General features: G+C 37.5%; 1 protein-coding gene and 1 pseudogene across 10 annotated transcripts in view; one reads left to right on the top strand and one right to left on the bottom strand.

The window, feature by feature from the left end:
• Positions 1 to 25,171, bottom strand: part of HLTF (helicase like transcription factor) — a 111,284-nt gene that overhangs the window by 21,999 nt on the left and 64,114 nt on the right. For 6 of the 9 annotated variants that reach the window (XM_079763930.1, XM_079763931.1, XM_079763925.1 and 3 more), the window contains 9 exons: positions 17,016 to 17,159; positions 15,854 to 15,992; positions 12,891 to 13,026; positions 11,399 to 11,578; positions 7,877 to 8,001; positions 7,341 to 7,531; positions 5,917 to 6,042; positions 5,485 to 5,597; positions 4,960 to 5,140 (listed from right to left, as the gene is read on the bottom strand). In XM_079763930.1, the coding sequence (XP_079620056.1) occupies positions 4,960 to 5,140; positions 5,485 to 5,597; positions 5,917 to 6,042; positions 7,341 to 7,531; positions 7,877 to 8,001; positions 11,399 to 11,578; positions 12,891 to 13,026; positions 15,854 to 15,992; positions 17,016 to 17,159 (1,335 nt within the window). The remainder of the gene's footprint in view (positions 1 to 4,959; positions 5,141 to 5,484; positions 5,598 to 5,916; positions 6,043 to 7,340; positions 7,532 to 7,876; positions 8,002 to 11,398; positions 11,579 to 12,890; positions 13,027 to 15,853; positions 15,993 to 17,015; positions 17,160 to 25,171) is intronic. The other 3 variants (XM_079763932.1, XM_079763933.1, XM_079763927.1) reach the window with 1 other exon arrangement.
• On the top strand, positions 19,874 to 24,124 carry LOC307097241 (rho GTPase-activating protein 18-like; annotated as a pseudogene). The gene is made up of 3 exons: positions 19,874 to 19,953; positions 21,357 to 21,893; positions 22,126 to 24,124. The product of its transcript is annotated as a rho GTPase-activating protein 18-like (transcript).

Genomic DNA, 25,171 nt, shown 5'->3' with positions numbered 1-25,171 from the left:
ATAAAAACTCTCAGCAAAGTGGGAATATAGGAATCATACCTCAAAATAATAAAAGCCTTATATGACAAACCTACAGTCAACATCATACTCAATGGGCAAAACCTAAAACCATTTCCCCTAAGAACAGGAACAAGACAGGGATGACTACTTTCACCACTAATGTTCCACATAGTACTGGAAGTGCTAGCCATAGCAATCAGACAAGAAGAAGAAATAAAAGGCATCCAAAGTGGAAAAGAAGTAAAATTACCATTATTCATAGATGACATGCTATTGTACATAGACAACCCTAAAGACTCCAGCAAAAAAACTACTAGACATAACCAATGAATTTGGCAATGTAGCAGGATACAAAATTAACACCCCAAAATTTATGGCTTTTTTTATAAACCAATAGTGAACTCACAGAGAGAAATTAAAAAGACAATCCACTTACTATTGCAACAACAAGATTAAGATACCTAGGAATAAACTTAACCAAGGAGGTAAAGGACCTGTACTTGGAAAATTACAGGATGCTGAAAAAAGAGATAGAGGAAGATATAAACAAATGGAAGAATATACCATGTTCATGGATTGGTAAAATCAACAACATTAAAATGTCCATACTTCCCAAAGCAATCTATAGATTCAATGCAATCCTCATTAAAATACTAATGGCATATTTCAAAGACCTAGAATAAACTCTCCAAAAATTCATCTGGAATAAAAAATGACCCCGAATAGCTGCAGCAATCTTGAGAAAGCAGAACAAAGTTGGAGGGATCACAATACCAGACATCAAGCTATATTACAAAGCCACTGTTCTCAAAATTGCCTGGTACTGGCACAAGAACAGACATATAGACCAATGGAACAGAATAGAGAACCCAGAAATCGACCCAAGCCATTATGCTCAATTAATATTTGACAAAGGAGGCAAGAGCATGCAATGCAGTCAAGACAGTTTCTTCAATAAATGGTGCTGGAAAAATTGGACAGATACATACAAAAAAATGAAACTAGACCACCAACTTACACCATGCACAAAAAATAAACTCAAAATGGGATAAAGGATTTAAACGTAAGACGGGAAACCATAAAAATTTTAGAATACGTAGGCAGCAAAATATCAGACATATGACATAGCAATATGTTTACCAATATAGCTTCTAGGAGAATGGAAGCTAAGGAGAAAATAAACAAATGGGACTACATCAAAATAAAAAGCTTCTGCACAGCAAAAGAAACCATCAACAAAACAACAAGAAAGCCCACAGCATGGGAGAACATATTTGCCAATATTATCTCCGATAAGCGTTTAATCTCCAAAATTTATAGGAAACTCATACAACTTAACAAAAGGAAGATAAACAATCCAATCAATAAATGGGCAAAGGGTCCTAACTGGTTTGGCTCAGTGGACAGAGCGTCGGCCTGCGAACTGAAAGGTCCCAGGTTCAATTCCGGTCAAGGGCATGTACCTTGGTTGCAGGCACATCCCCAGTATGGGACGTGCAGGAGGCAGCTAATCGATGTTTCTCTCTCATCGATGTTTCTAATTCTCTATCCCTCTCTCTTCCTCTCTGTAAGAAATCAATAAAATATGTTTTTAAAAAATGGGCAAAGGACCTAAATAGACACTTTTGAAAGAGGACACACAGAAGATCGAGAGACATGAAAAATGCTCAAAGTAACTAATCATCCGAGAGATGCAAATAGAAACAACAATGAGGTACCATCTCACACCTGTCAGAATGGCTATCATCAACAAATCAATAAATGACAAGTGCTGGTGAGGGTGTGGAGAAAAAGGAACTCTCGTGCACTGCTGGTGGGAATGCAGACTGGTGCAGCCACTGTGGAAAACAGTATGGAGTTGCCTCAAAAAACTAAAAATGGAACTCCCATTTGACCCAGTGATCCCACTTCTAGGAATATATCCCAAGAACCCAGAAACACCAATCAGAAAGGATATATACACCCCCATGTTCATTGCAGCACAATTTACAATAGCTAAAATTTGGAAACAACCTAAGTGCCCATCAGCAGATGAGTGGATTAAAAAACTGTGGTACATCTACACAGTGGAATATCGTGCTGCAGTAAAAAAGAAGGAATTCTTACCATTTGCAACAGCATGGATGGAACTGGAGAGCATTATGCTAAGCAAAATAAGCCAGTCAGAGAAAGATAAATATCACATGATTTTACTCGTTTATGGTATATAATGAACAATATAAACTGATGAGCAGAAATAGAACCAGAGACATAGGAGCATGCAACAGACTGTCCAACCTATGAGGGAAGGAGGGGGGTGAGGAGGTAAAGATCAACTAAAGGAATATGAGCATAACCAATGGACACAGACAGTAGGGGGGTGAGGAGGGGCCAGGGAGAGTTCAATGGGGGGAAAAGGAGTCTCATGTAATACTTTAAACAAAAAAGAATTTAAATATAAAAAAGAAAAAGAACACAATGGAAGGTTTCAACAGTAGACTAGAAAGATAGGAGACTAGTGGTTTTAAATAATAGCATGAATTGTCAGGGTAGAGAACATTAAATTTTAAATTTAAACTATAGACAGCATGGAGGGCCCTGAAGAGTATTATGCTAAGCAAAATAAGCAAGTTAGGGAAAGACATGTATCACCTGATCTCTCTCATGTGGAATCTAAAGAATAAAATAGATCCAGAGACACAGAAGCATGCAACAGACTGAGGAATCTCAGAGGGAAATCATTGGGTGGGGGTGGAAGGTTGGAAGAGATTAACCAAAAAATTTATAAGCATATATGCATAACCCAGGGACACAGACAATAGTGTTGTGAAGACCTGGGGTGGGAGGACAGGGGCAGGCTAGAAGGGGTCAATGGGGGAAAAAGGTCCATCTGTATTAGTTTCAACAAGAAAGATAAATTTAAAAAATTAAAAATTTAAACTATGGGATGATTCTTGAAACTGAAAACAGAATGTTTTGGGGAAAAGGAACACTTATACAGCATGATTTTTACTTATGGCTTTATCTTCTTTTTAAAGTTCTCTTGAGGTCAAGGAAAAAGATTTTACTATTAACTTGCTGAAATTTGAGTTTTGGGTTGTTTTGGTATAAAAGTTGGATTTAAGGATATACTCAATTTATGATTTTCTAAAACTGAAATAATCAAATTTTGTGAATTTTTTCTATTTCACAATTGGACACATTTTGAAACCACTATGCCAAGAGACCAGGTAAAATGTTCCTTTCCATTTCCTGTATTTGTCTAGAAACTTTATGGTAAGCTTGCAATAATATATCTAGAATGACAGACAACCAGGAATCAAATTTATCTTATGAAAGTATAAAACTGATAGCTCCCATTCTCATGAGTGATGAAGCAATTAACTTTATCAAAAGCTCATAACTGCACATCAAAAGAAACTTTAACTCTCCTACAAGAAGGTAAAAGATTTTCATGAGCAAATTTTTCTGATTAAATCTTATTTTGGGGGACCTGGCTTCCGGAAACCGATTATTGTCTCACTAATTAGAAAGGTGTGGACAAAGAAGCCAGAAGGCTGGTCAACCTTGAAGCTCTGAAAGGTCAGAGCCAACCACTCCCTATCTAATTGAGACAATGGTAACTGAAGCAACTTCCCCATCAAATAATCATGTAAATCCTCACTGATATGATAATCCGCTTATTACCTGCCTAAGGGCAATGGGTGTATCCCAAACTGCTTAAGGGCAATGGGTGTATCCCATAGTCTTAATTAATAAAAGGGATGGCAAGGCCAAAGCAAGGCTACGGTAGTCCTCCCACTAGAGGTGGGCTCCCGCCTGGCCCCCAATATTCCCAAATTAATACTTTTCAAGTCTCTTTCATTTGTGTGCGGCCTTCTCCAGAACCCGAACCCTGAACCCGAACCCTGAACCACGCGGACGTGAAAGGGGCTCCCACACCTGGCTTTTGTTTTAAAGTTAGAAATAGCATTTGAAAGCCTGAAATTCTCAAACAATCAACTTACTATAAAACTGTTAAGTCCTGGCTGATGTGGCTCAGTTGGTTGGAGCGTTGTCCCATACACTGAAAGGTGGCAGGTTTGATTCCTGGTCAGGAATGAGTACAGAAGGCAACCAATCTCTCTCTCTCTTTCTTGTCAATAAATACAAAAATAAAAATATATCCTTGGGTAAGGAGTAAGAAAACCTGCTCAAACATCCAATAAGTATTACTATAACTGCTAAAGGGTTAGTCTCTAATAAACTTTATAATACTAATTAAATTACTCTATTTGGTATTAATAGCCTCTTTCTTATCAAGTACTAAGATCATAACCAAAGAATAAAATAATTTTGGAATTTGTTCCAAAATCAGCCTCTAGAATTTTCATTGTGTTAATATGTAACTTAATCTGTAGATACAATGAATATCTATATAACCATAAAGTAATAAAATTATAACAGAGATTTAAAACTTCATTCATAGAACTAAGGCAAGAAAATACAACAGACCAGTGCCATCCATGACATTAAGGTGAAACCCTTGAATGCCGAAATATGGCTCTGGTTGTAATCTAACTTGGAAAGTTATTATTTATTTCTAAAGTTTGCCTAAGGAATTTTCACAATTATAACTACACTAGTAGCCCTGCGCGTGAATCCGTGCGCCAGTAGCTCATCAGTAGCTTTCAGCGCCCCCCAGTAGCTCTCCGCCCACTGCCCCACCCTGCTGTAGCTCCCCCCACACCCCCTCACAGCTTGCTGCCCTGCCCCCTCCTGTAGCTCTCTGCCTCCTGCTTGTAGCTCGCTGCCCCACCCTCCTGCTATTCCGTGATCTGGTCGTTACACAGTCGGTCACTACACTTCACAGCATAATGACCATTTGCATGTTACATCTTTATTATATAGGATATTATATAGGATAGGTATTTACCAAATAGTTTTTGTTCTTTTTTTAATAGAAGTAATAACATAGCAAAAGTCTACAAAATTACTTACTGGGTCCATTAAAAACACTCGAGAAGCTGCAGAAAGATTCAAACCAACTCCACCTGCTTTTAAGGATAGAAGCATTATGGTTGGAGATCCTGCCTCAGTGTTTTGAAAACACTGAATTGATTCAACTCTTTTCTTTTGGGCCATTGAACCATCCAAACGAGTAAACACAAATCCAGAGGTTCTAAAGGAGGGGACAAAAGAGACAAATAACACTTCCTATACTATAAAAACATGCTAAGTAATTACAATGTATTTATTCAACTAATCGTCTTACTCTATTTATTTTGACAAGTATTTACTAACCATCTACTACAATGTAAGGCTCTGCAGTCAATTTTTTTTCAATAAATTCAGACTTAATCTATAAAATCCCATGCACTCAGGAAATATTCTTTATTGTGATTCTGAAATTTATTTTAGATCGATAAATGAATAAAACTGATAAAACATAAGTATTTTTTGTTATCCAAATCAAAACATATATAAGAATCCTTTACTGAAAGTGAGGAGCACTGTTAAACTTACCTGAGTGGTGTTTCTATTAAAGACAGAAACGTCGTAAACTGAGAAACAACTAGACTCTTTATGTTGGGGTTCTTCTTTCTTAAGTCCATCAATGCGTGCATTAGGGCATTGATCTGAAAAACATTTGGACACCCATTAGGTTCCATTTTGAATTGGCAAAACATATCCAAAATGTTTTATTATGAAGAGAAAGGTGTTATGTTATTTCCCTAAAATGCAAAAGTAGAAGACCACCAATTTCAAAAATTAAGACTAAAAGAATACTTCATAATCTGAAACCTTACTCTTTCCTCTGAAAATCACCACTAGAAATAAAAAAGCCAATAGTCACCAAAAAATTTAATATTCAAATTACAGAATTTAAAGGATAATTATTAGTTTTATACATGGTATTTCTTTACATTAACATAAACAAATAACCAAATATTTTACCTTCGAGCTGGATGTCCATTCCGTGTTAGACTTTTTCTCAGTATCACATGCCAGTTCTTCTGGAGGACACTCTAATAAATTGTCTCCATGTATATCATTTCTGCATAAAGGACATTTAGCATGTGGCTACATAAGAAAGAACAAAATATGAGTGACACTTATCAGAGGAGCAGAAATACAAATTTAGCTAGCATTTTATTAAACCTTTTATCAGATTCACCCATGACACAAATCCATACGTGCTGAACTCCAGGCCGATATACAGTAATATTCTAATGTAGTCAGTGGGATGGGAAAAGAAGAGAATAAAAGTAAAAATATGTGATCTTGACTAACATTCAGAATTTGAAACAATAAATGATATACTATCTAAAGACAAGTAAAAAAAACAAAACACACACATATAAGCAACAGTTTCTTCAACCTAACTACAATATAGAACACCAGTTTGAACTATTTAGAAGGAAAAAAATTTTCCTCCTTAATGGCTTGGAGGGCCAGTCTAGATCTGTTAAATTCTAATGGTTCATTCAAAGTAGTATCTGTTGTGTCTATTTGTCCCAAGACACGATAATAAAATAAGATTATCTCTTAAATAATTACATACCGAATATCATTATAATAAAAAAAGATTCTGAAACTAAAACAATGTGAGAAGTCAGTATAATTGGATTACCTTTAAGGAGGAGGGAGAGGGTAAATGATTGGGAGGAACACAAGGAGACCTAGGTAGTATTTACTTGGATGTGTTCACTCATAATTTACTGAGCTGTACAATCATAACTTGTACCTTTTTTTCTATATGTATGTTACACATCAAAGTTGTTTTTCAAAATTCTATCTCAGTTGAAGGACTGCTTAACAGATTATTTCACTTCAAAAAATCCTATTGCACATAAGAATCTAGATGTACCTTAATCAATACCATAGGCAATAGCTACATGTAGCAACTGAGCCCTTGAAATGTAACAAAGTCAAATTTAGATGTGTTATACGTGTATAAAATACCACTGGAACTTGAACTTAAATTTTATTAATAGAGTTTTAAGTAAAAAATATATAAAGTATCTCAATAATTTTTATATTTTAGATATACTAACTAAATAAAATATATTCTAAGAGGTAACTTCATCTGTTTCTACTAAAAAAATGAAAATTACCTTTGCGTCTCACATTATATATTTATTGGACAACAATGATGTAAACAGTTATGCCACCAAACACCTAATGTCTTTTTAGGTTGAAAGGTTTCAATTATAAGAAATATATCACCTATTAAAACAATGATATAATTAACCATGAAAAGTACATTAGTAAATTCAAGTGCAAAACTCTTATAGTCTATTGGACTTGAGCTTCCATTACACTCAAAACTAATGTGTCACTCCATCAAACACTGACTCTGTATGAAGCATAAAACAAACCTGCTCATTCTGGATGACTTGGCAAATACAGGGTTTACAGAAGACGTGTGCACAGTGCGTTATGACAGGAACTGTTAATGAATCCAAGCAAATTGCACATTCTTCATCGGAACCTGAGCTCAGAATTAACTTCATCTTTCTTATTAACTTCTTTTGTAGTTCTTCAGGTGTATCATTTCCTAGAGAAAAGGCTGAAAAATTAATTTCAGAGCAAATCTGTAGTATGACTAGACAAGTTAATCTTCCTTATATAGGAGAAAGTTTTGCTTTGATAGTTTTAGTCTTTTTCTATTAAAGGCAAAAAGCATGGTTTAAATGAGAAATTTTAAGCAAAATTCAGAATCTAAAATAGTAGCCAACTCACATAATACACCTTGCACAGAAGCATCGTTTTAACACAATCTGCACATACTACCACAGAATAAAAGATAGACCCAAGAATATCGATGTGGAAATCCTGGAAGAACTCATTAATATCCCATTTTATTAAGTATCTCTAACAAACAAAATGGTGTAAACAAGCCCCACTTACTTACCCGAGGGAACACTAGAAGACACTGCATTGGTAAGAAGGTGAGCATGACAACAGATCTGCCGCAATCTGAGCAGAAGACCCAGGACATCTGCGTAGTGAGCAAGGACAGTCCCTTCATTAAAATACCTACAGGTGAAAATTTAAATATGACAATGTTTCCTATTCTGAAACAGTGGAATAAAAATTGCATTGTTCTATTCTCCAGAAATTACATCAAAACAAGAATAAAAAACAGAAAAGCAAACTCTATTTTTAATGAAACCAGGAAAGGTTTATAACAAAAAAAACAAAATATAGGAGAAATAGCTGCCAACTGCAGTGTAAGTCAGATAGGAAGATGCCGAAAGACATGACTGCAGCTCTCAACAGACCTTCCAAGCACAATTCTTCAAAATAGACCACATGCCCTGGGGTGAAATAAACTTCTCTAATGTGCAAAAACAAAAACCAGGTGCATAACTAGTTGCTTGAATTTCCCTGGACAAATTTTACACCAAGGAGTGAAGGTAAGCTGAATAAGGAAACACACAGAAAAGACTATGGACACAGCATTCCACACTATTAGAAACCTTAAAGCTTCTGATCTGTTATATAAGCACAAATAAAACGTAGAAGAACTCACACGTAACCCTGAATCATAACTAAATAGAGACATTTCCTTCTAGTCTGGGCACAGCTTTGACCCTGTCCCCTTCATATGAATCTCTTGCAAATAGATAATCCAGAAAAAAACTCAAAACATTCATCTACTAAGTCACAAACTGCAAAGAGCAAGAGAGTTCCAGTGTGGGGTGTGCAGGAGGCAGCTATCAATGATTCTCATCATTGATGTTTCTAACTCTCCCTCTCCCTTCCTCTCTGAAATCAATAAAAATATACTTTTAAAATTAAAAAAAGGAAAAGAAATTTAGCCTAATGATTAGAGCACAGACTCAAAGCTAGACTTGTCTTGAATTCAAAACCTTACTCTGCCAATTTAACTGAACTTTGGGCAGGTTTTGGTTCCTTTTTATTTTTATCTTAGTTTATTTATTTATTTTTTTTTTAGATGCTCCAATCATTTGAGTCACCCAGCCAGGGCAAAACCTTGAGCAGGTTTCTTAACCTGTCTTGAGCTTCCTTGGCTGTAATAGTGGCATAATAGTAATAATACACACCTTAGAGGACTGTTGTCATAAAAAGTTTTAAATGCAGAGTATTTAGAATACTGACTATGGTAAGTGATATAAAATATCTGCTGTTACAAGTTACAGTAATATTATGGGAACAAATACTTATAAGTACTCAAGAATGTAAGGCAGTATATTATAAAGGTTAAACTTATAAGCTCTAGACCCAAAATGCCTGAGCTTAAATACCACTCTTGTCATTCACTAGCTGTGTGACACAATACACGTTACCTAACTGCTGTGCCTCTTTACTTTGAAATCTGCTTTGAAACCTCCTGCTTAGAACAATCTTTCTTAATATCTCTAATTCCTATTAAACCCACCTTGTAACTCACCTAAATTCTTTATGTTTTAAAGATTCCCCAGTTTTCTGAGCCCTGTTTTGCCTTCACTTGTCTCCTACTCATTCTGGTTCCTATGGGCACTTACATCAACTATGCTCTTGCTTGGACTAGAATTTCTCACATTCTTCCAATCCTCAACCCCTTTAATCTACTTGGCCAACTCCTATTCTCAGATTTCCACGTGTTATTGGAAAATACCACATGAAGCCTTTCTACCACTCTAAAAACCTTACTTTTTTATGATGGCCTTCCTTATTTCATAAATACCTTGGTTTCACAGCTCAATGATTACTCTCTTAATATTCTTTTTTTTTTTAAAATAGGTTTTATTGATTTTTTTACAGAGAGGAAGGGCAAAGAATAGAGAGTCAGAAACATCGATGAGAGAGAAACATCGATCAGCTGCTTCCTGCACACCCCCTACTGGGGATGTGCCCGCAACCAAGGTATATGCCCTTGACCAGAATAGAACCTGGGACCCTTCAGTCTGCAGGCTGACGCTCTATCCACTGAGCCAAACTGTCTTGAGCTTCCTTGGCTGTAATAGTGGCATAATAGTAATAATACACACCTTAATATTAAATTAAATATTAAATTAAATTAAATATTGGCTTAAATATTAAGGTGTGTATTATTACTATTAATATTTAATTAAATATTTGACCCTGTCCCCTTCATATGAATCTCTTGCAAATAGATAATCCAGAAAAAAACTCAAAACATTCATCTACTAAGTCATGAATATTAAGGTCAGGGCTCTTAATATTCTTTTTCGTATTTACCACCCCAGGCTTCGTTTTTCTCCATCAATTTGCTTTATTCTCTTTTGTACCTGTAATCTTTTCTATGTTCAATTCCTCTCAAAACAGTTACCAAATAAAACTATCAAAATAATTGATCCATAAACAAATACTGATCCTATCTACCAGTCTCACTTTCACACACTTTGTAAAAAATTGTCTACCCCTACAGCTGCTACTTCTTTGCAGTCTCCTTAGTCCACAATATAACTACTTAATTCATTATTCTAGTGAAACTACTCTGAGAGTTCACACCAGTAATTTCTGAGTCACCATATTCAATAGCCTTTTCCAAATGCCTGTACTGGGACACTACTGACCGTTCTCTCTTGATTCTCCTCTTTCCTAAAACTCGGTAACAGCTTACTTTCTTCACACTTCTCCACTTGCTGAAAGCTCTCTTATTTTTTTAATTAATTACTTAATTTATTTATTTCTTGAATGTGGACAATCCCCCAAGTTTTGGTCCTTAATAGGTTTACTTTCCTTATATACATACTTCTCTCAATGTTTTTATCTACTCCCATGAAACAGTCAGAAGTAGAAGGAAGCAATCAGAACTTGCCTTTTCATGTAAACTTTGAATTTTTTCCTAACTTAAGAAATTCTTCAATCAATTAAAATATTAATTTAAACAAAAAAAGCCTTGGCCAGGTAGCTCATTTGGTTAGAGCGTCCTCCTGATTCACAAAAATCAACCAATGAATGCATAAAAAATTGGAACAACAGCCCTACCCAGTTTGGCTCAGTGGATAGAGCATCGGCCTGCGGACTCAAGGGTCCCAGGTTCGATTCCGGTCAAGGGCATGTACCTTGGTTGTGGGCACATCCCCAGTAGGGGGCGTGCAGGAGGCAGCTGATCGATGTTTCTCTCTCATCCACGTTTCTAACTCTCTATCCCTCTCCCTTCCTCTCTGTAAAAAAAAAAAAAAAAAAAAAAAAAAATCAATAAAAAATTGGAACAACACATCAATATTTCTCTGTCTCTAAAATCAATAAGTAAAAAATAAAAAGAAATAACCTGTTGAATTATAATATTCACTCACTTCAACTATTAATTCGTAAAAAGTAGTTAAAATATAGTTAAAGAAAGCAGATTATCTTTCAGTATACTTCAGACTTTATTGCTGACATATCTTAAGAATGCTATTCAGTTAAATGGGAAGCAAAAAAACCCAAAAATTATTTTCTAAAATGGTTTTCTCCATACCTTCCAATAGTATCTCTGCCTTCATTTTTCACAGACTGATAAATCTTTCTCTCTTCATCTGAAAGTGTAATATGCTGAATAAATACTTTACGTTCTGGTAACTCCAAAACAGGTTTTCCTTTAATTTTGCTTGTCTTTGTTCTTCTAAGTGTAATATTTTTAATTAGGGACTGTAAACGCCTAGAAAATAAAACAAATAATTACATAATTTGTTATTTCTATATAAGTTGATGCAACAGGAACAAAAAAGAATATTTTAAGCTATTACCATTTTATAATCTTAGCAAAGGATTTTTTTTAGTCTCTTACTTGTACTTTTATCCAATCTGATCATCACAGACGTATTCTACAAACAGAAAATTACAGCAACAAATACATTGAAATTTGCCCTAATTCACACAATTTAAAATTTCTGCTCTTCTCCCATTTTTGTTCTAGTTTCTAACCCTTTTACTTCTCAATTCTTCAGCTATATCACCCATATTCAATACTCACATTCTTAATAAGCACCTATTAAGTAAAAGGAATTATACTAAATATCATAAAAATATACACCTTCAAAAAGTATTTTAGTAACATGAAAATCAAAAAATAAATTTTATAAAGTAATGAAAAAAATAACACAATATAACAACCCAGAAGAGGGACAAATGCCTTATAGGTTCTATAATTTGACACTCCCCTTTCAGTATCAGAATAAAAGGAGGCATGCCAACTTATTTTTAAAAAGGTTTTTCCTAACACTGAAATATAAATACCATTTCTTAAATTATAATTTAAATAGCTGATTTGAAGGAATCAAAGAGATGGTATTACAAGCTAGGTTAGTGGGTTTTGAACCTTTTTCACTAAAACCCAGAGTAAGAAACAAATTTTAGTCCACTCAGCAAACGTATAAACAAACACATACAACAGAAACAAACATTCCACAAAATACCATGTGTGATGCACTCTGCTTTTTTCTTTAATCTTCTACTCTCTTTTCTTTTAAAATGCTGGCTGCCCTCTTTTTTAAGTAATTTCATAACCAGCTAGAGAATCCCAAACCCTCTGTTTGAAAACCAATATTCTAGGCAAAAAAGTTAAAATACATTAGCCTAGTACCTTGTAAAAATGGCTATTGCCAAGCTGAATTTTATTTATGTTCTCAACTTTTACCTATCTCCACCAGAAACAACTTTCTCTTATAAAACTCTTGTTGATGCCACTGTACATCATTCCATCATTAAATTACCACTGTATAAAGCTATACAAGATAAGTTATGAAATTTGAGTGCATTTTGGACCTTCAGAGCCTATAGTTTTTCCTGTCACTACTTAAATCTTTATCTCCCCAAACAAGAATCACTAGGTTCTGAGAGTCAAAGGCATAAAGCGGTAACACTTTTTGGAGATTAAAGCCAATAGCCAAGTTAAATAGTAATGAAAGTGGAAATTGGTTCAAGCTGCTAACAGTTATTTGTAACTAATCAGTTATCATGAAATTACTCACCTAAGTCCTCCTTCATCTCCCATTGTGACAGGTCGCTGAATTGTTCTATGCCACCACTCTCTATCAAGGAATGGTTTTAGTTTTAAAAAGGAAAGAAGAGACCACAAGTCCTTTAAAGAATTCTGAATTGGAGTGCCTAAAAATAACATGAAATAGTTACAATTCTATAACCAAAATATCCAATCAGTATATCTACCTAGCTGAATCGAGACAATAGCTGAAAATGGACACTCTGTACCAGGCACACCCACCATCAACCTGTGACTATAATTCCTTCTTAAACATATACGTAATCTCAAAATACAGTTTGCTCTAATTTTTAGCTCTCATTTGCCATACTAACAAATAAAATAAAGACTACAGACCCACTAAACTCAACTTTCTCCTTACCCAGAAAATTTCCTTGACTTTTTAAAAAATCTTTATTGAGAGTATTACAAATGTCATACCTTTTTTCCCCCTCCATTACTCCCCTCCACCCAGTTCCCACGCTGCACCAGGGCTTCACCACCCTATTTCCTATGTCCATGGGTTATGCATATCTATATATATAAAAGCCTAAGCGACCGTCACAACCGAAACAACCGAATGGATGACTGAACAGGCTGCGTGGGGTGACCAGGCCAGCAGGGGGTTTAGTGAGGGACAACCAAACTACTGAACAGAGGGCTGCGTGGGGTGACCAGGCCGGCAGGGGGTGCAGTGAGGGGCGACCAAACAACTAAACAGCAGGCTGCGTGGGGCGACCAGGCTGGCAGGGGGTCGTTGGGGGTGACCAGGCTGGTGGGGGGGAGGGGGTGGCAGTTAGGGGCAACCAGGCCAGCAGAGGGGGGCATTTAGGGGCAACCAGGTCGGCGGGGCAGGCAGTTAGGGGTGACCAGGCTGGCAGAGGGGGACTGTTAGGGGCGACTAGGCTGGCGGGGGGTGGAGGTGGCAGTTGGGGGCAATCAGGCCGGCAGGCAGGTGAGCGATTAGGAGCCAGCGGTCCAGGATTGTGAGAGGGATGTCCCCCAAGGGGTCACAGATTGGAGAGGGTGTAGGCTGGGCTGAGGGGACCCTCCCCCTCCTGTGCACCAATTTCATGCACTGGGCCTCTAGTATGCATATAAATTCTTTGGTTAATCTCTTCTCACAACCCCTTCCCTCTGAGATTTGTCAGTCTGTTCCATGTTTCCATGCCTCTGGTTCTATTTTAGTTATCAGTTTATTTTGTTCATTAGATTCCACAAGTGAGATCATGTAATATTTATCTTTCTCTGACTGGCTTATTTTGCTTAACATGATAATGGTCAGGTCCCTCCATGTTGTCTCAAAAGGAAACAGAGCCTTCTTTCTTACAGCTGCATAGCATTCCACTGTGTAAATGTACCACAGCTTTTTTATCCACTCATCTGCTGATGGGCACTTAGGCTGTTTGCAGATCTTAGCTATTGTAAATAGCACTGCTATGAACATAGGGGTGCATACATTCTTTCTGTTTGGCATTTCAGGATTCTTAGTATATATTCCTAGAAGTGGGATTACTGTGTCAAATGGCAGTTTCAGTATTACTTTTTTTGAGGAAAATCCACTGTTTTCCACAATGGCTCCACCAGTAAGCATTCCCACCAGCAGTGTACTAGGGTTCCTTTTTCTCCACATCCTCACCAGCACTTGTCACTTGTTGATTTATTGATGGTAGCCATTCTGGCAGGTGTGAGGTGATACCTCATTGTCATTTTAATTTGCATCTCTGTTGATTAGTGACTTTGAACATTTTTCATGTCTCCTGGCCAACAGTATGTCTTTTTTGGAAAAGTGTCTGTTCAGGCCCTCTGCCCATTTTTTTAAATTGGATTGTTTGTCTTCTTTTTGTTGAATTGTATAAGTACTTTATCTATTTTGGGTAACAATCCCTTATCAATGTATCATTGGAAAATATGTTCTCCCATACAGTTGGTTGGTTCCCTTTTCATTTTGATGATTGTTTCTTTTGCTGTGCAGAAACTTTTTAGTTTAATGAAGTCCCACTTGTTTTTTTTTTCCTTTGTTTCTCTTGCCCTAGGAGATATACCAGTGAAATTTCTGCTATGTGAGGTGTCTGATGTTTTGCTGCCTAGGTTTTCTTCTAAGATTTTTATGGTTTTATGACTTACATTTAAGACTTTTATCCATTTTGAGCTTATTATTGTGTCTGGTTTAAGTTGGTGGTCTAGTTTAATTTTTTTGCATTTATCTGCCCAATTATCCCAACACCATTTATTGAAGAGACTATCTTTACTCCATTGTATGCTCTAGCCTCCTTTATCAAATATTAATTGAGCATAATGGCTTAGGTAGATGTCTGGTTCTCTGTTCTGTCTCATTGATTTATATGCCTGTTCTTGTGCCAGTACCAGGCTGTTTTGATTACAATGGCTTTGTAGTGTAACCTAATATCCAGTATTGTGATCCCTTCAACTTTCTTCTTCTTTCTCAAGATTGCTGTGGCTATTCGGGGTCTTTTTAGGTTCCATATAAAATTTTGGAGTATTTGTTCTAGATTGTGAAATATACCATTGGTATTTTAAAAGGGATTGCATTGAATCTACAGATTGCTTTGGGTAGTTTGGACATTTAATGATGTTAATTCTTCTAATCCATTGCTTACTTGATTTTTAAATCAATAGCACTAGCAAGAAAGCAAAATCTAATATGAGTTCATATTTTCTTCCCCATCCTCTAGTAAAGCAGACTCCAAAATGGCAAGTAGAGAAATCAAGATTCTAATTGAAGGATTAAAGTGTCTAATGAATGTCCACAGTTCAAGAATAAGTCTAGTTGTCTCATAAACTGAACAAGTCAAATATTTTATTAAATGATTGCTAGGATTAATATTGGAATAGTCTTTATATCCACTTGAAGTTTACAAAGTTACTTCACTAACTCACTTAATGATACATATTTGGGAAATAATTTTTTAAAAAGTGTAATGCTATCATTACCTGTCAATACCCATTTTCTGTCTGCTTCTAAATAAAGTACAGCTTTAGTCTGCTGAGCATTTGGATTTCGTATGGCATGTCCTTCATCCAGGATCACTCTTAGCCACCTTATGCTATGTAATGGACTATCACCTTTCATCTGAAATAAATGTTTCATATGAATTAAAAACATAGGAAAGTAAAATAGTAGTTTATATAATTTGATAAGTAATATGAGTTAGTATTCTCAATATCAACTTACTATGTGATAGGTATGGCTTTAAGCATTGCATACATTAAATTAATGGATGTTCACAAGCTTATGAAGTATTATTACTCTTTTTTTTACAGATGAGAAAACTGAAGCACCAAGATGTGAAGTATATTGTTCAAAGTACCACAGCTTGGAAGTAGAAGAGCTAGCATTCAAAGCCAGGTAATCAAACCAGGCTTGATCTGCTGTGATCTTGGTCCAGTACACTGAAGTACTCTGCCTCAGATTAAAATCCTATATAATAAAAGGGTAATATGCAAATCAACTGAACAGAGGAACAACTGGTCACTATGACGTGCACTGACCACCAGGGGGCAGATGCTCAACGCAGGAACTGTTCAGGAGGCATCCATTCAATGATTCTCTCTCATCATTGATGTTTCCATCTCTCTCTCCCTCTCTGAAATCAATAAAAAATATATTTAATAATTTTTAAAAGACTGAAATTTTTTAAAAATAAGGTATTTTCAAAAACATTTTAGCTTAAAAACTGGAATTATAGGCAAACAACAATTAGACTTCTACATAAATTGGGAAACACAAATTTCAGCTATGAAAAAGCTTATTTTTAAACTGAGACAATCAAATGATTGTGATAGAAAATAATATTCTAGAATAGTTAAAAGAAAATTCATTTACAAATTATTATGTAGACTTAGTTTAAATTCAAATTTAAAAATTTAACTTTAAGTGTCCTAAATGGAAGTATTTCTACCTTAATATCTAAAGGCCAACCATTTCTTTTGCATATTAAAACACAAATTCCTGTTTATTTACTGTGTATTCTTAAGTATTTAGAAAGAAAAAAAAGGAAGAGTATGAAGCTTAAATTTTATAGAACACTTCAGAAACCTGAAGCATACTTCTTAAATTAAACTTTTGAAAATCTCTGAGTATCAGTATACTTACTCCATAGTCATGAGTTAAAATATTGTAAGTAGTCAAAACAATATCCTGTTTTGAAAGCAAAGCCGGGTCTCTAATACGATCAGGACCATAATAAACATAAAAATTCAAGTGCACATCTGATTTTATATGTTGTCCAAACTGGTCCTAAAGGAAAATTAGAAGTATTTTAAATAATAAGAAGATTAGTATCAGGTTTAATAAATATATATATATATATATATATATATATATATATATATGTAGTACTGTCTTGGTGTAGTCAAACAAATCACACTACTAAAATTACATAACATCAAGTTTCCTGCAATCTAAACTAAAATAGCAACAATAATAATACTAATTATTATTTTATTGTCAGGAAAACTGGCATTTATATTATAATAATACACTATATAAATTTTGCTTGGACCTACCAATGAGCAGCCACTTCATTTTTGACAGAAAAAAAATACAAAGCTTCTTTAAAACAGTAATTAGTTCTTTTTTAATTTAATATTTTAACACACAGGATCATTAATGCTTCCAGTTACTTGGTAGACTTAAAAATATCAAAATTAAACAGTAAAAGAACAACAACCAGTATTTTCAAGATAGTAGATAAAGATTCAAACACAGTATCCACTTTCATTTAACATAGGCCTACTATGTGCCAGGTATGAAGAAGAAGGGTAGTACAGCTAAGAAGAAAAATAAGAACTGGTCCCTGCTCTCTTTGAGGACATGATCAGTTTTTAAAACTTGAGTTTTGGTTTTCTTAACATGAAAACAATATATGTGGGTGAGTCAGAGCAAAAAAAACACACAAATGATTAGAATAAAGACAGAAGACACCAAAGAGAAACAGCTAGGAAACCATTTAGGTGAGAGATGATGAAGCCCTAAACCCAAACAGCATAGAACAGAATGGAAAGAACACATGTGAAAGAAACTCAGAAGGAACTCCTGAACTTGAAGACTAATTCAATATGAAATATCTTCATGAAAGAGAATACAAAGAAGCTGATATTACTTAAAGTGACTGCCTAGGAATACTGTGTAATAAAGACATAGGTAAGTTTAAAATAAAGAAGGGGAAAAGAGGAATAAAGATGAGAAAGAGATGATGAGTATTATTTCAAATGACATTTAAAATTTTGGGTTACTACAGAATATCTGACTAGAGAAGTATACTAGGAAAATTTAATTATTGGCCTATAATGCAAGTAGTTACGGACTTTAAAGTTTTCATCAGACAGTACATGAAGCTATAGAAGTTACTTGGTAGACTTAAAAATATCAAAATTAAACTAAGATTAAGATTTTCTAAGGAGAACATGTCCATGAGAAAACAGAACCTGTAGCCTACACAACACCAATATTTAAAGAGCAGGCTTGAGGATCTAAGATGGCGGCAGATTAGGTGAAAGCTGTACTCACATCCTCCCAGGACCAAACTGGAATTACAACTAAATTATAGAAAAACTAGAGGCCCGGTACATGAAATTTGTGCATGGGGGAGGGGTGTCCCTCAGCCCAGCCTACACCCTCTCCAATCTGGGACAGCCCTCTCACAATCCAGGACTGCTGGCTCCCAACTGTGCGCCTGCCTGCCTGCCTGGTTGCCCCTAACTGCTTCTGCCTGCCCATCTGATTACTCCAAACCACTCCCCTGCCAGCCTGATCAACCCCTAACCACTCCCCTACCAGCCTGATGGATGCCTAACTGCTCCCCTGCCAGCCCCATTGCCCCTAACTGCCCTCCCCTGCTGGCCTGGTCACCCCCAACTGCCCTCCCCTGCAGGTCCGGTCACCCCTAACTGCCCTCCCCTGACGGCCTGGTCACCCCTAACTGCCCTCCCCTACAGGCCTGGTCACCCCCAACTGCCCTCCCCTCCAGGCCTAGTTGCCCCTAACTGCTCTCCCCTGCTGGTCTGGTCACCCCCAACTGCCCTCCCCTCCAGGCCTGGTTGCCCCTAACTGCCCTCCCCTGCAGGCCTGGTTGCCCCCAACTGCCCTCCCCTGCAGGCCTGTTCACCCCCAACTGCCCTCCCTTGCAGGCCCGGTCACCCCTAACTACCCTCCCCTGCCGGCCATCTTGTGGTGGCCATCTTGTGTCCACATGGGGGCGGACATCTTGTGTGTTGGAGTGATGGTCAATTTGCATATTACAGCTTTATTATATAGGAGGATCATACTGAATAACCAACTGAAGACTGGGTGGAGACAAGCCTTATAACCAAGGACTTACAGAAGAGGCACATCAAGACTGGTAGGAAGCATGGAGTTGAGAAGGCTGGCCAGGCTCCCACAGCAGCAGCTGAAGTTCCAAAGGGATACCTAAGCTGCAAGGGGTTCTCTGAGAACTCTGGGATCTAAACCCCAAGCGGGCTCCCCAGCTCAGAGCACCAGAACTGGAAAAGGTGTCCATATAACATCTGGTTGTGAAAAGCAGTGAGTTTCTCTCTGCCATCGAGATGACTAGAGATGTAGGCACACTCTGAAAGGGCCAACACACAAAATTTCATTTGCAGCCACTCACCCTGGGCTCCTACAGAGGGAGGGCAGAGTGGACTAGAGCTGCATGAGGAGAGACCAGGGTTGCTCGCTCTGGGAAGAGAGCTGAGAGGTCAGCCACCAGGATCCCTGTGTTGAGTAATTCTCCCATACTACAGAAGCCATCTTTCTCAAGCAAAGCATTCGCCTTCATGCAGCATCAGCCTGGGGGGAAGCAATAGCCCCATTCATTAGAATCCCTCTCATCCCACCCTGTGGAGCTTAAACCCAGCTGAAGAATACAGCATGAGTTTCTTTAAGTGACTGAGCCCAATTGCCAGCCTGCAGGCAGAGGCAGATCTCTGGGTGCTTTGAGTCTGCCTGAGATGCTGCTGGGACCAGGGCTAGTAAAAGCAGACCTTGGTGTGCAGCTTGGTCCTTTCTACATGCACCCAGGTTCAGCAGAGTGAGCCACAAGCGGTGGAATGCAGATAACTCCCAACAGATTGCCCAGGGCCAGGCACAGACAGTCTGTGACATTGGCTGGTACCAGAGTCCCTCCAAAGAGGCCCAGAACCAATACATCCAGTGGCTAGTTCCAGACAACAACAGAGCAGACTCCAATAAGCTTCACAAGCAGCATATCATAAGGAGATCTCAGCAGGCACAAGACCCTGCTGAGTTGAATTTGGCTTCATGTGATCAGCACCTGCACAGCAACCTGCACACTGTGTTTAGAGTTGAGTCTCATTGTCGCCAGGCCTGAGGACTGATCCCACACCCGATCAGACCAAGAGCAATCAAGACTCAATTACAATGAGGAGGCTCACATAACATGCACATTCTTAGAGCACTCAGCGCAGGTGATCAGGGAGACTGTGCCATTGGGTCCCCCAGGACACCTACTACATAAGGCTGCCATACCAATACTGGGAGTCATGGCAGATCTACCTAAAACATAGAAACAAACATAAACAGGCAGGCAAAATGGGAAGACAAAAAAACAGTCCTCAAATGAAGGAACAAGAGAATTCTCCAGAAAAGGTAAATATAATTGAGGTAATTTATCAGATATAGGGATCAGACTAATTATTATAAGGATGCTCAACAGCATGAAAAAGGACACAGAAACCATAAAAAAGGACAAGTCAGAAATAAAGAATGGCTTATCTGAAATAAAGAAAACATGAAGGAATAAACAGTAGGCTCAATGAAGCAGAGGATAGAATCAGTGATTTAGAAGAGAAAATAGAAAAAAAAAACCACCCAATTAGAGCAGCAAAAAAAAGAATTTTGAAAAATGAGTATAGTTTAAGGGACCTTTAGGACAACATGAAATGTAACAACATCCACATCATAGGGGTCCCAGATAGAGAGCAAGGCATCCAGAACTGATGTGAAGAAACAATGACTGAAGACTTTCCTAACGTGGTGAATGAAAAAGACATACAAATCTCCCCAAATAAGATGAACCCAAAGAGGCCCACTTACAAGACACATCATAATTAAAATGGTAAAAGTTAGCCCAGCCAGCGTGGCTCAGTGGTTGAGTGTTGACCTATGAACCAGGAGATCAGGGTTTGATTCCCGGTTAGGGCACATGCCTGGGTTGTGGGCTTGATCACAAGAGGCAGCCAATCAATGATTCTCTCTCATCATTCATGTTTCTATCTCTCTCTTCCTCTCTGAAATCAATAAAAAATATTTTTTTAAAAATGGCAAAAGTTAAAGACAGATAACAAAATGATAATCTTAGAAGCTGCAAGAGAAAGGCAGTTAGTTACCTACAAGAAAGCTCTCATAAGACTGTCAACTGATTTCTCAACAGAACATTTCAGGCCAGAAGGGATTGGCATGAAATATTAAAAGGGATGAGAGAGTCAGGACCACAGATTATGCCCCTTCTCTCACCAAGAACTGGCTCTCCAGTTCCCAGGAAGTAGTGTTAACCGCCTACAACCATAGCAGCAAAGACCAGGCCATAGGAGAGAGCCATGGCCAGGGAGGGGAGGAAGCCACCTCGAGCATAATGCTGTCCAGGTCCATCCACACTGTCTCAAAAGTCGCAGATATGGCCAGTATGAACCAAGAAATGACCAAAGCTAAGGAGAAGCCTCCATTTGATTGATCGAGTTCCCATGGATGAACTATCTAAGGAGGACTATTGGAATGAAGTAGACAATATCAAGAAATCTAGTGAGAACAGACAAGATCAAGAGGTGGTGGTTGTCAAAGAGCCTGACGTGAGTGAATTAGAAGAGTGGCTGAAGGAGGCTGGTTTGTCTAATGTCTTTGGAGAGTCTGCTGGAGATCCCCAAGAAAGCATGGTGTTTTTATCAACGTTAACCCAAACCAGGCAGCAGCTGTTCAGAAATGGGTAGAGACTAGCTCCCAGACTTTAAGGCAGTGATGGCGAACCTATGACACGCGTGGCAGCACTGACACACGTAGCCATTTCTGATGACAGGCGGCCGCTGAGGAGGCTGCATACCGAGGATGAAACATTTGCTGCTCCTGAGGATGAAACATTTGCGAAATAATGTTTTTTCCTCAAAGTGACACACTACCCGAGTTATGCTCAGTTTTTTGGTGAAGTTTGACACACCAAGCTCCAAAGGTTGCCCATCATTGCTTTAAGGAAAAAGAACAAACGTGCCACATTCCTGACGTCAGAGACATATTTGCTTAGCAGGCAGAGTCAAAAGAAAAAGCTCCAGGTGGCAGTGAGTCACGGTCAGTTAGAATAAATGAAAACAAATACCAAGGAAAAGATGCCAGGCATCTAGCCTAGTTGTTGGTGAAAGAAGCTGATGCCACTGGTGCCTGCGGAGGCACCTGCCTCTGAAACAGTTATCAGCCGGAGGTATCACTTGCAGAGCAAGCCGTCAATCAGAAAGACAGCTCCAGGACAGGAGCCCGAAAAGCAAAGGCAGCAACGCCCATGACCTACTTTCAGATTGCCAAAGGACAAGACAGGTACCACCAGGATTGGTGACCTCGTTGCCCAGGACATGAAGAAAGTTTGCTATTTAGCCTTGAACTGACCACCCTCTATGATGTACTGGGTGTTGAAATGAAACAACAAAAAGCTATGAAGATTGAAACAAAAGATTCTGACCTTTTTTTGTGTTCCACTGACAGTATTGTTAGAACAAGATCAAAGGAAAGTACGAGGAACTCAAACATCCTTGATATTTCAAAAACTGATTTTTCTAATTGAAGACGGAGGTTTGGAAACTGACGGCCTCTTAAGAATAGCTGGAGCTGTCATTAGAATCAAAAATCTCTGCCAAGCCCTAGAAGCAAAGTTTCATGAAGGGCCTTAACTGGGAAACTGTCAAGCAGCCCGATGCAGCCAGCCTGCTGAAGCTGTTCATCTGTGAGCTGTCCCAGCCACTGCTCAGTGTAGAATACCTCAAAGCCTTCCAGGCTGTCCAGATTCTTCCAATCAAGAAGCAACAACAGGCTTTGAACCTTCTCGTTGTCCTTCAGCCGGATACAAATTAAGACATACTGAAGGCCCTGCTTGAATTTCTCCAAAGAGTAATAGACAGACTGTCATAAATGTAGCCATGGTCATGACCCCCAACCTTTTCATGTGTCAAGCACTGGGTTTAAAGTTCAAGAATTTGTAATGGTAGCTGGTACAGTTAATACCATGCACTTATCAAAAACTTCTGTGGACAATTCCCAAGTTTCTTCTCAACCAGTGAGGAAGCAAAACACCAAAAATCTTAAGAAATATTAAAAACAATGAAGAAATTGATGAAGAAAATGGCTTATGACCAAGAAAAATATGAAAAGCAAGATAGGAGTACAAATGATGTAAGAAAACCTTGAAGATATGTATTTATACAGATATCAGTATTGTTTTTAATATCACATAGCAAAGAGTTCTGCATGTTTTTGTTGTATGACTTAATACACATTCACTATGTCCTGGTACTGCATGTAAGATAAAGGCATTAATAGCGATAAGTGTACTCCTGCAATTAGTAATGCTCGGCAGTTGCTCAGGTGTTGGGGATTCAGCATGCAAGCTGTTAATTGGTAGGTAACAAAGGAAGATAAGACCAGCATGTCTCAGAACACACCTGCTCACACATACACAACCAAGGACTTCCTGGAGACTCCAGCTGCCCAGGGAATGAGTAATGTCTAGTGAGTAAAGAGTCCCTTGTGTGGACCAAGGGTCTTTTTTTCTTCAATGTTTCTCATCTGTGAAATGGGGGGAAATGATTAAGCCACAAAGACAGATAGGTCAATGTTTGTGTTGTGCCTGGGATACTTCCTGGACTTCAGTAAGTATTGAAAGGTTCTTAATTGGATCATAAGAGGTATTAGGAGAAAGTTAGTTAGAATGGAGAAAATTAAAATATCTCAGAAAAGAAATATTTAGACTGCTATAACAATACATTAAAAACTGGGTTTAAAATAACACATTTTTGAAGTGAGTTACCAAAACTCTAACTTGAAACCTTAATATGAAATGGAAGGGTTTCTATTATTCTATTTATGGTGAAAATACTCCCACCACCATCACCATTAAGGTTAGTCAGTTGCATGCTTCCATCTTGTGGCATAATGTGGAAATACAACTATCAGCTTTTGTTATTTCTGCTTTGGCCTACTTAAGGATCCAGTAACTGGGGGGAGGGGGGGGGGGGAGACCTCCTTTATTCATTAATAGCTCTCACTGTTACAAAAATAAAATTTATCCTATCATTAACAAAAAAAAAAAAAGATGAAAACCAAGTACCTATAACCAAGGCTACTTTACCCAGCAAGGCTATCATTCAAATTTCAGAGAAGTAAAGAGCTTCAAAGACAAGAAAAAGCTAAAGGAGTTTATTACCAACAAACTAGTATTACAAGAAATGTTAAGGACTTGAAGAAGAAAAAAGAACAAAGAAGGAAGAAGAACAACAACAATAACAGGAACATAGTTAAAAAATAAAATGGCAATAAATATGTACCTATCAATAATCACTTTAAATGTAAATGGATTAAATGCTCTAATCAAAAGACATAAGGTAGATAAATAGATAAGACACATGTCAGAACAAAATATACACACAGAGTAAAAGTAAAGGGATGGAAAAATGTATTTCATGCAAAAGGAAAGGAAAAAAAAAGCAGGGATAGCAATCCTTACATCTGACAAAACAGACTTTAAAACAAAGGCCATACAAGATACAAAGAAGGACACTATATATAAGGATAAAGAAAGCAATCCAACAAGAGGACATAACACTTGTAAACATTTATGGACCCAACATAGGAGCATCTAATACTAAAGCAAATCTTGATGGACACAATCTCAATAAATTTAAGAAAGACCAAAATGACATCAACCATCTTCTCTGACCATAATGCTATGAAACTTGAAATCAATCACAAGAAGAAAACGGGAAAACACACAAAGACATGGAGGCTAAATAACATGTTATTAAACAATGAATGGGTTAACAATGAGATCAAGAAGGAAATCAAAGGATACCTTAAAACAAATGAAAAGGAGGACACAACTACTTTCCCTTTGTTCCAAAATCTGTGGAACAAAGGGAAAGTAGTTCTAAGAAGGAAATTCATAGCATTACAGGCTTATCTCAGGAAATAAGAAAAAGCTCAAATGAACAATCTAAGATCACACTTAAAGGAACTTGAAAAAGAACAACAAAGCC

The sequence above is a fragment of the Cnephaeus nilssonii genome (assembly GCF_951640355.1).
Source record: "Cnephaeus nilssonii genome assembly, chromosome: 3".
NCBI classification, from domain to species: Eukaryota; Metazoa; Chordata; class Mammalia; order Chiroptera; family Vespertilionidae; genus Cnephaeus; species Cnephaeus nilssonii.
The sequence above is the reverse complement of the archived record's forward strand: the minus strand, read 5'-3'. Positions and strand labels throughout refer to the sequence as shown.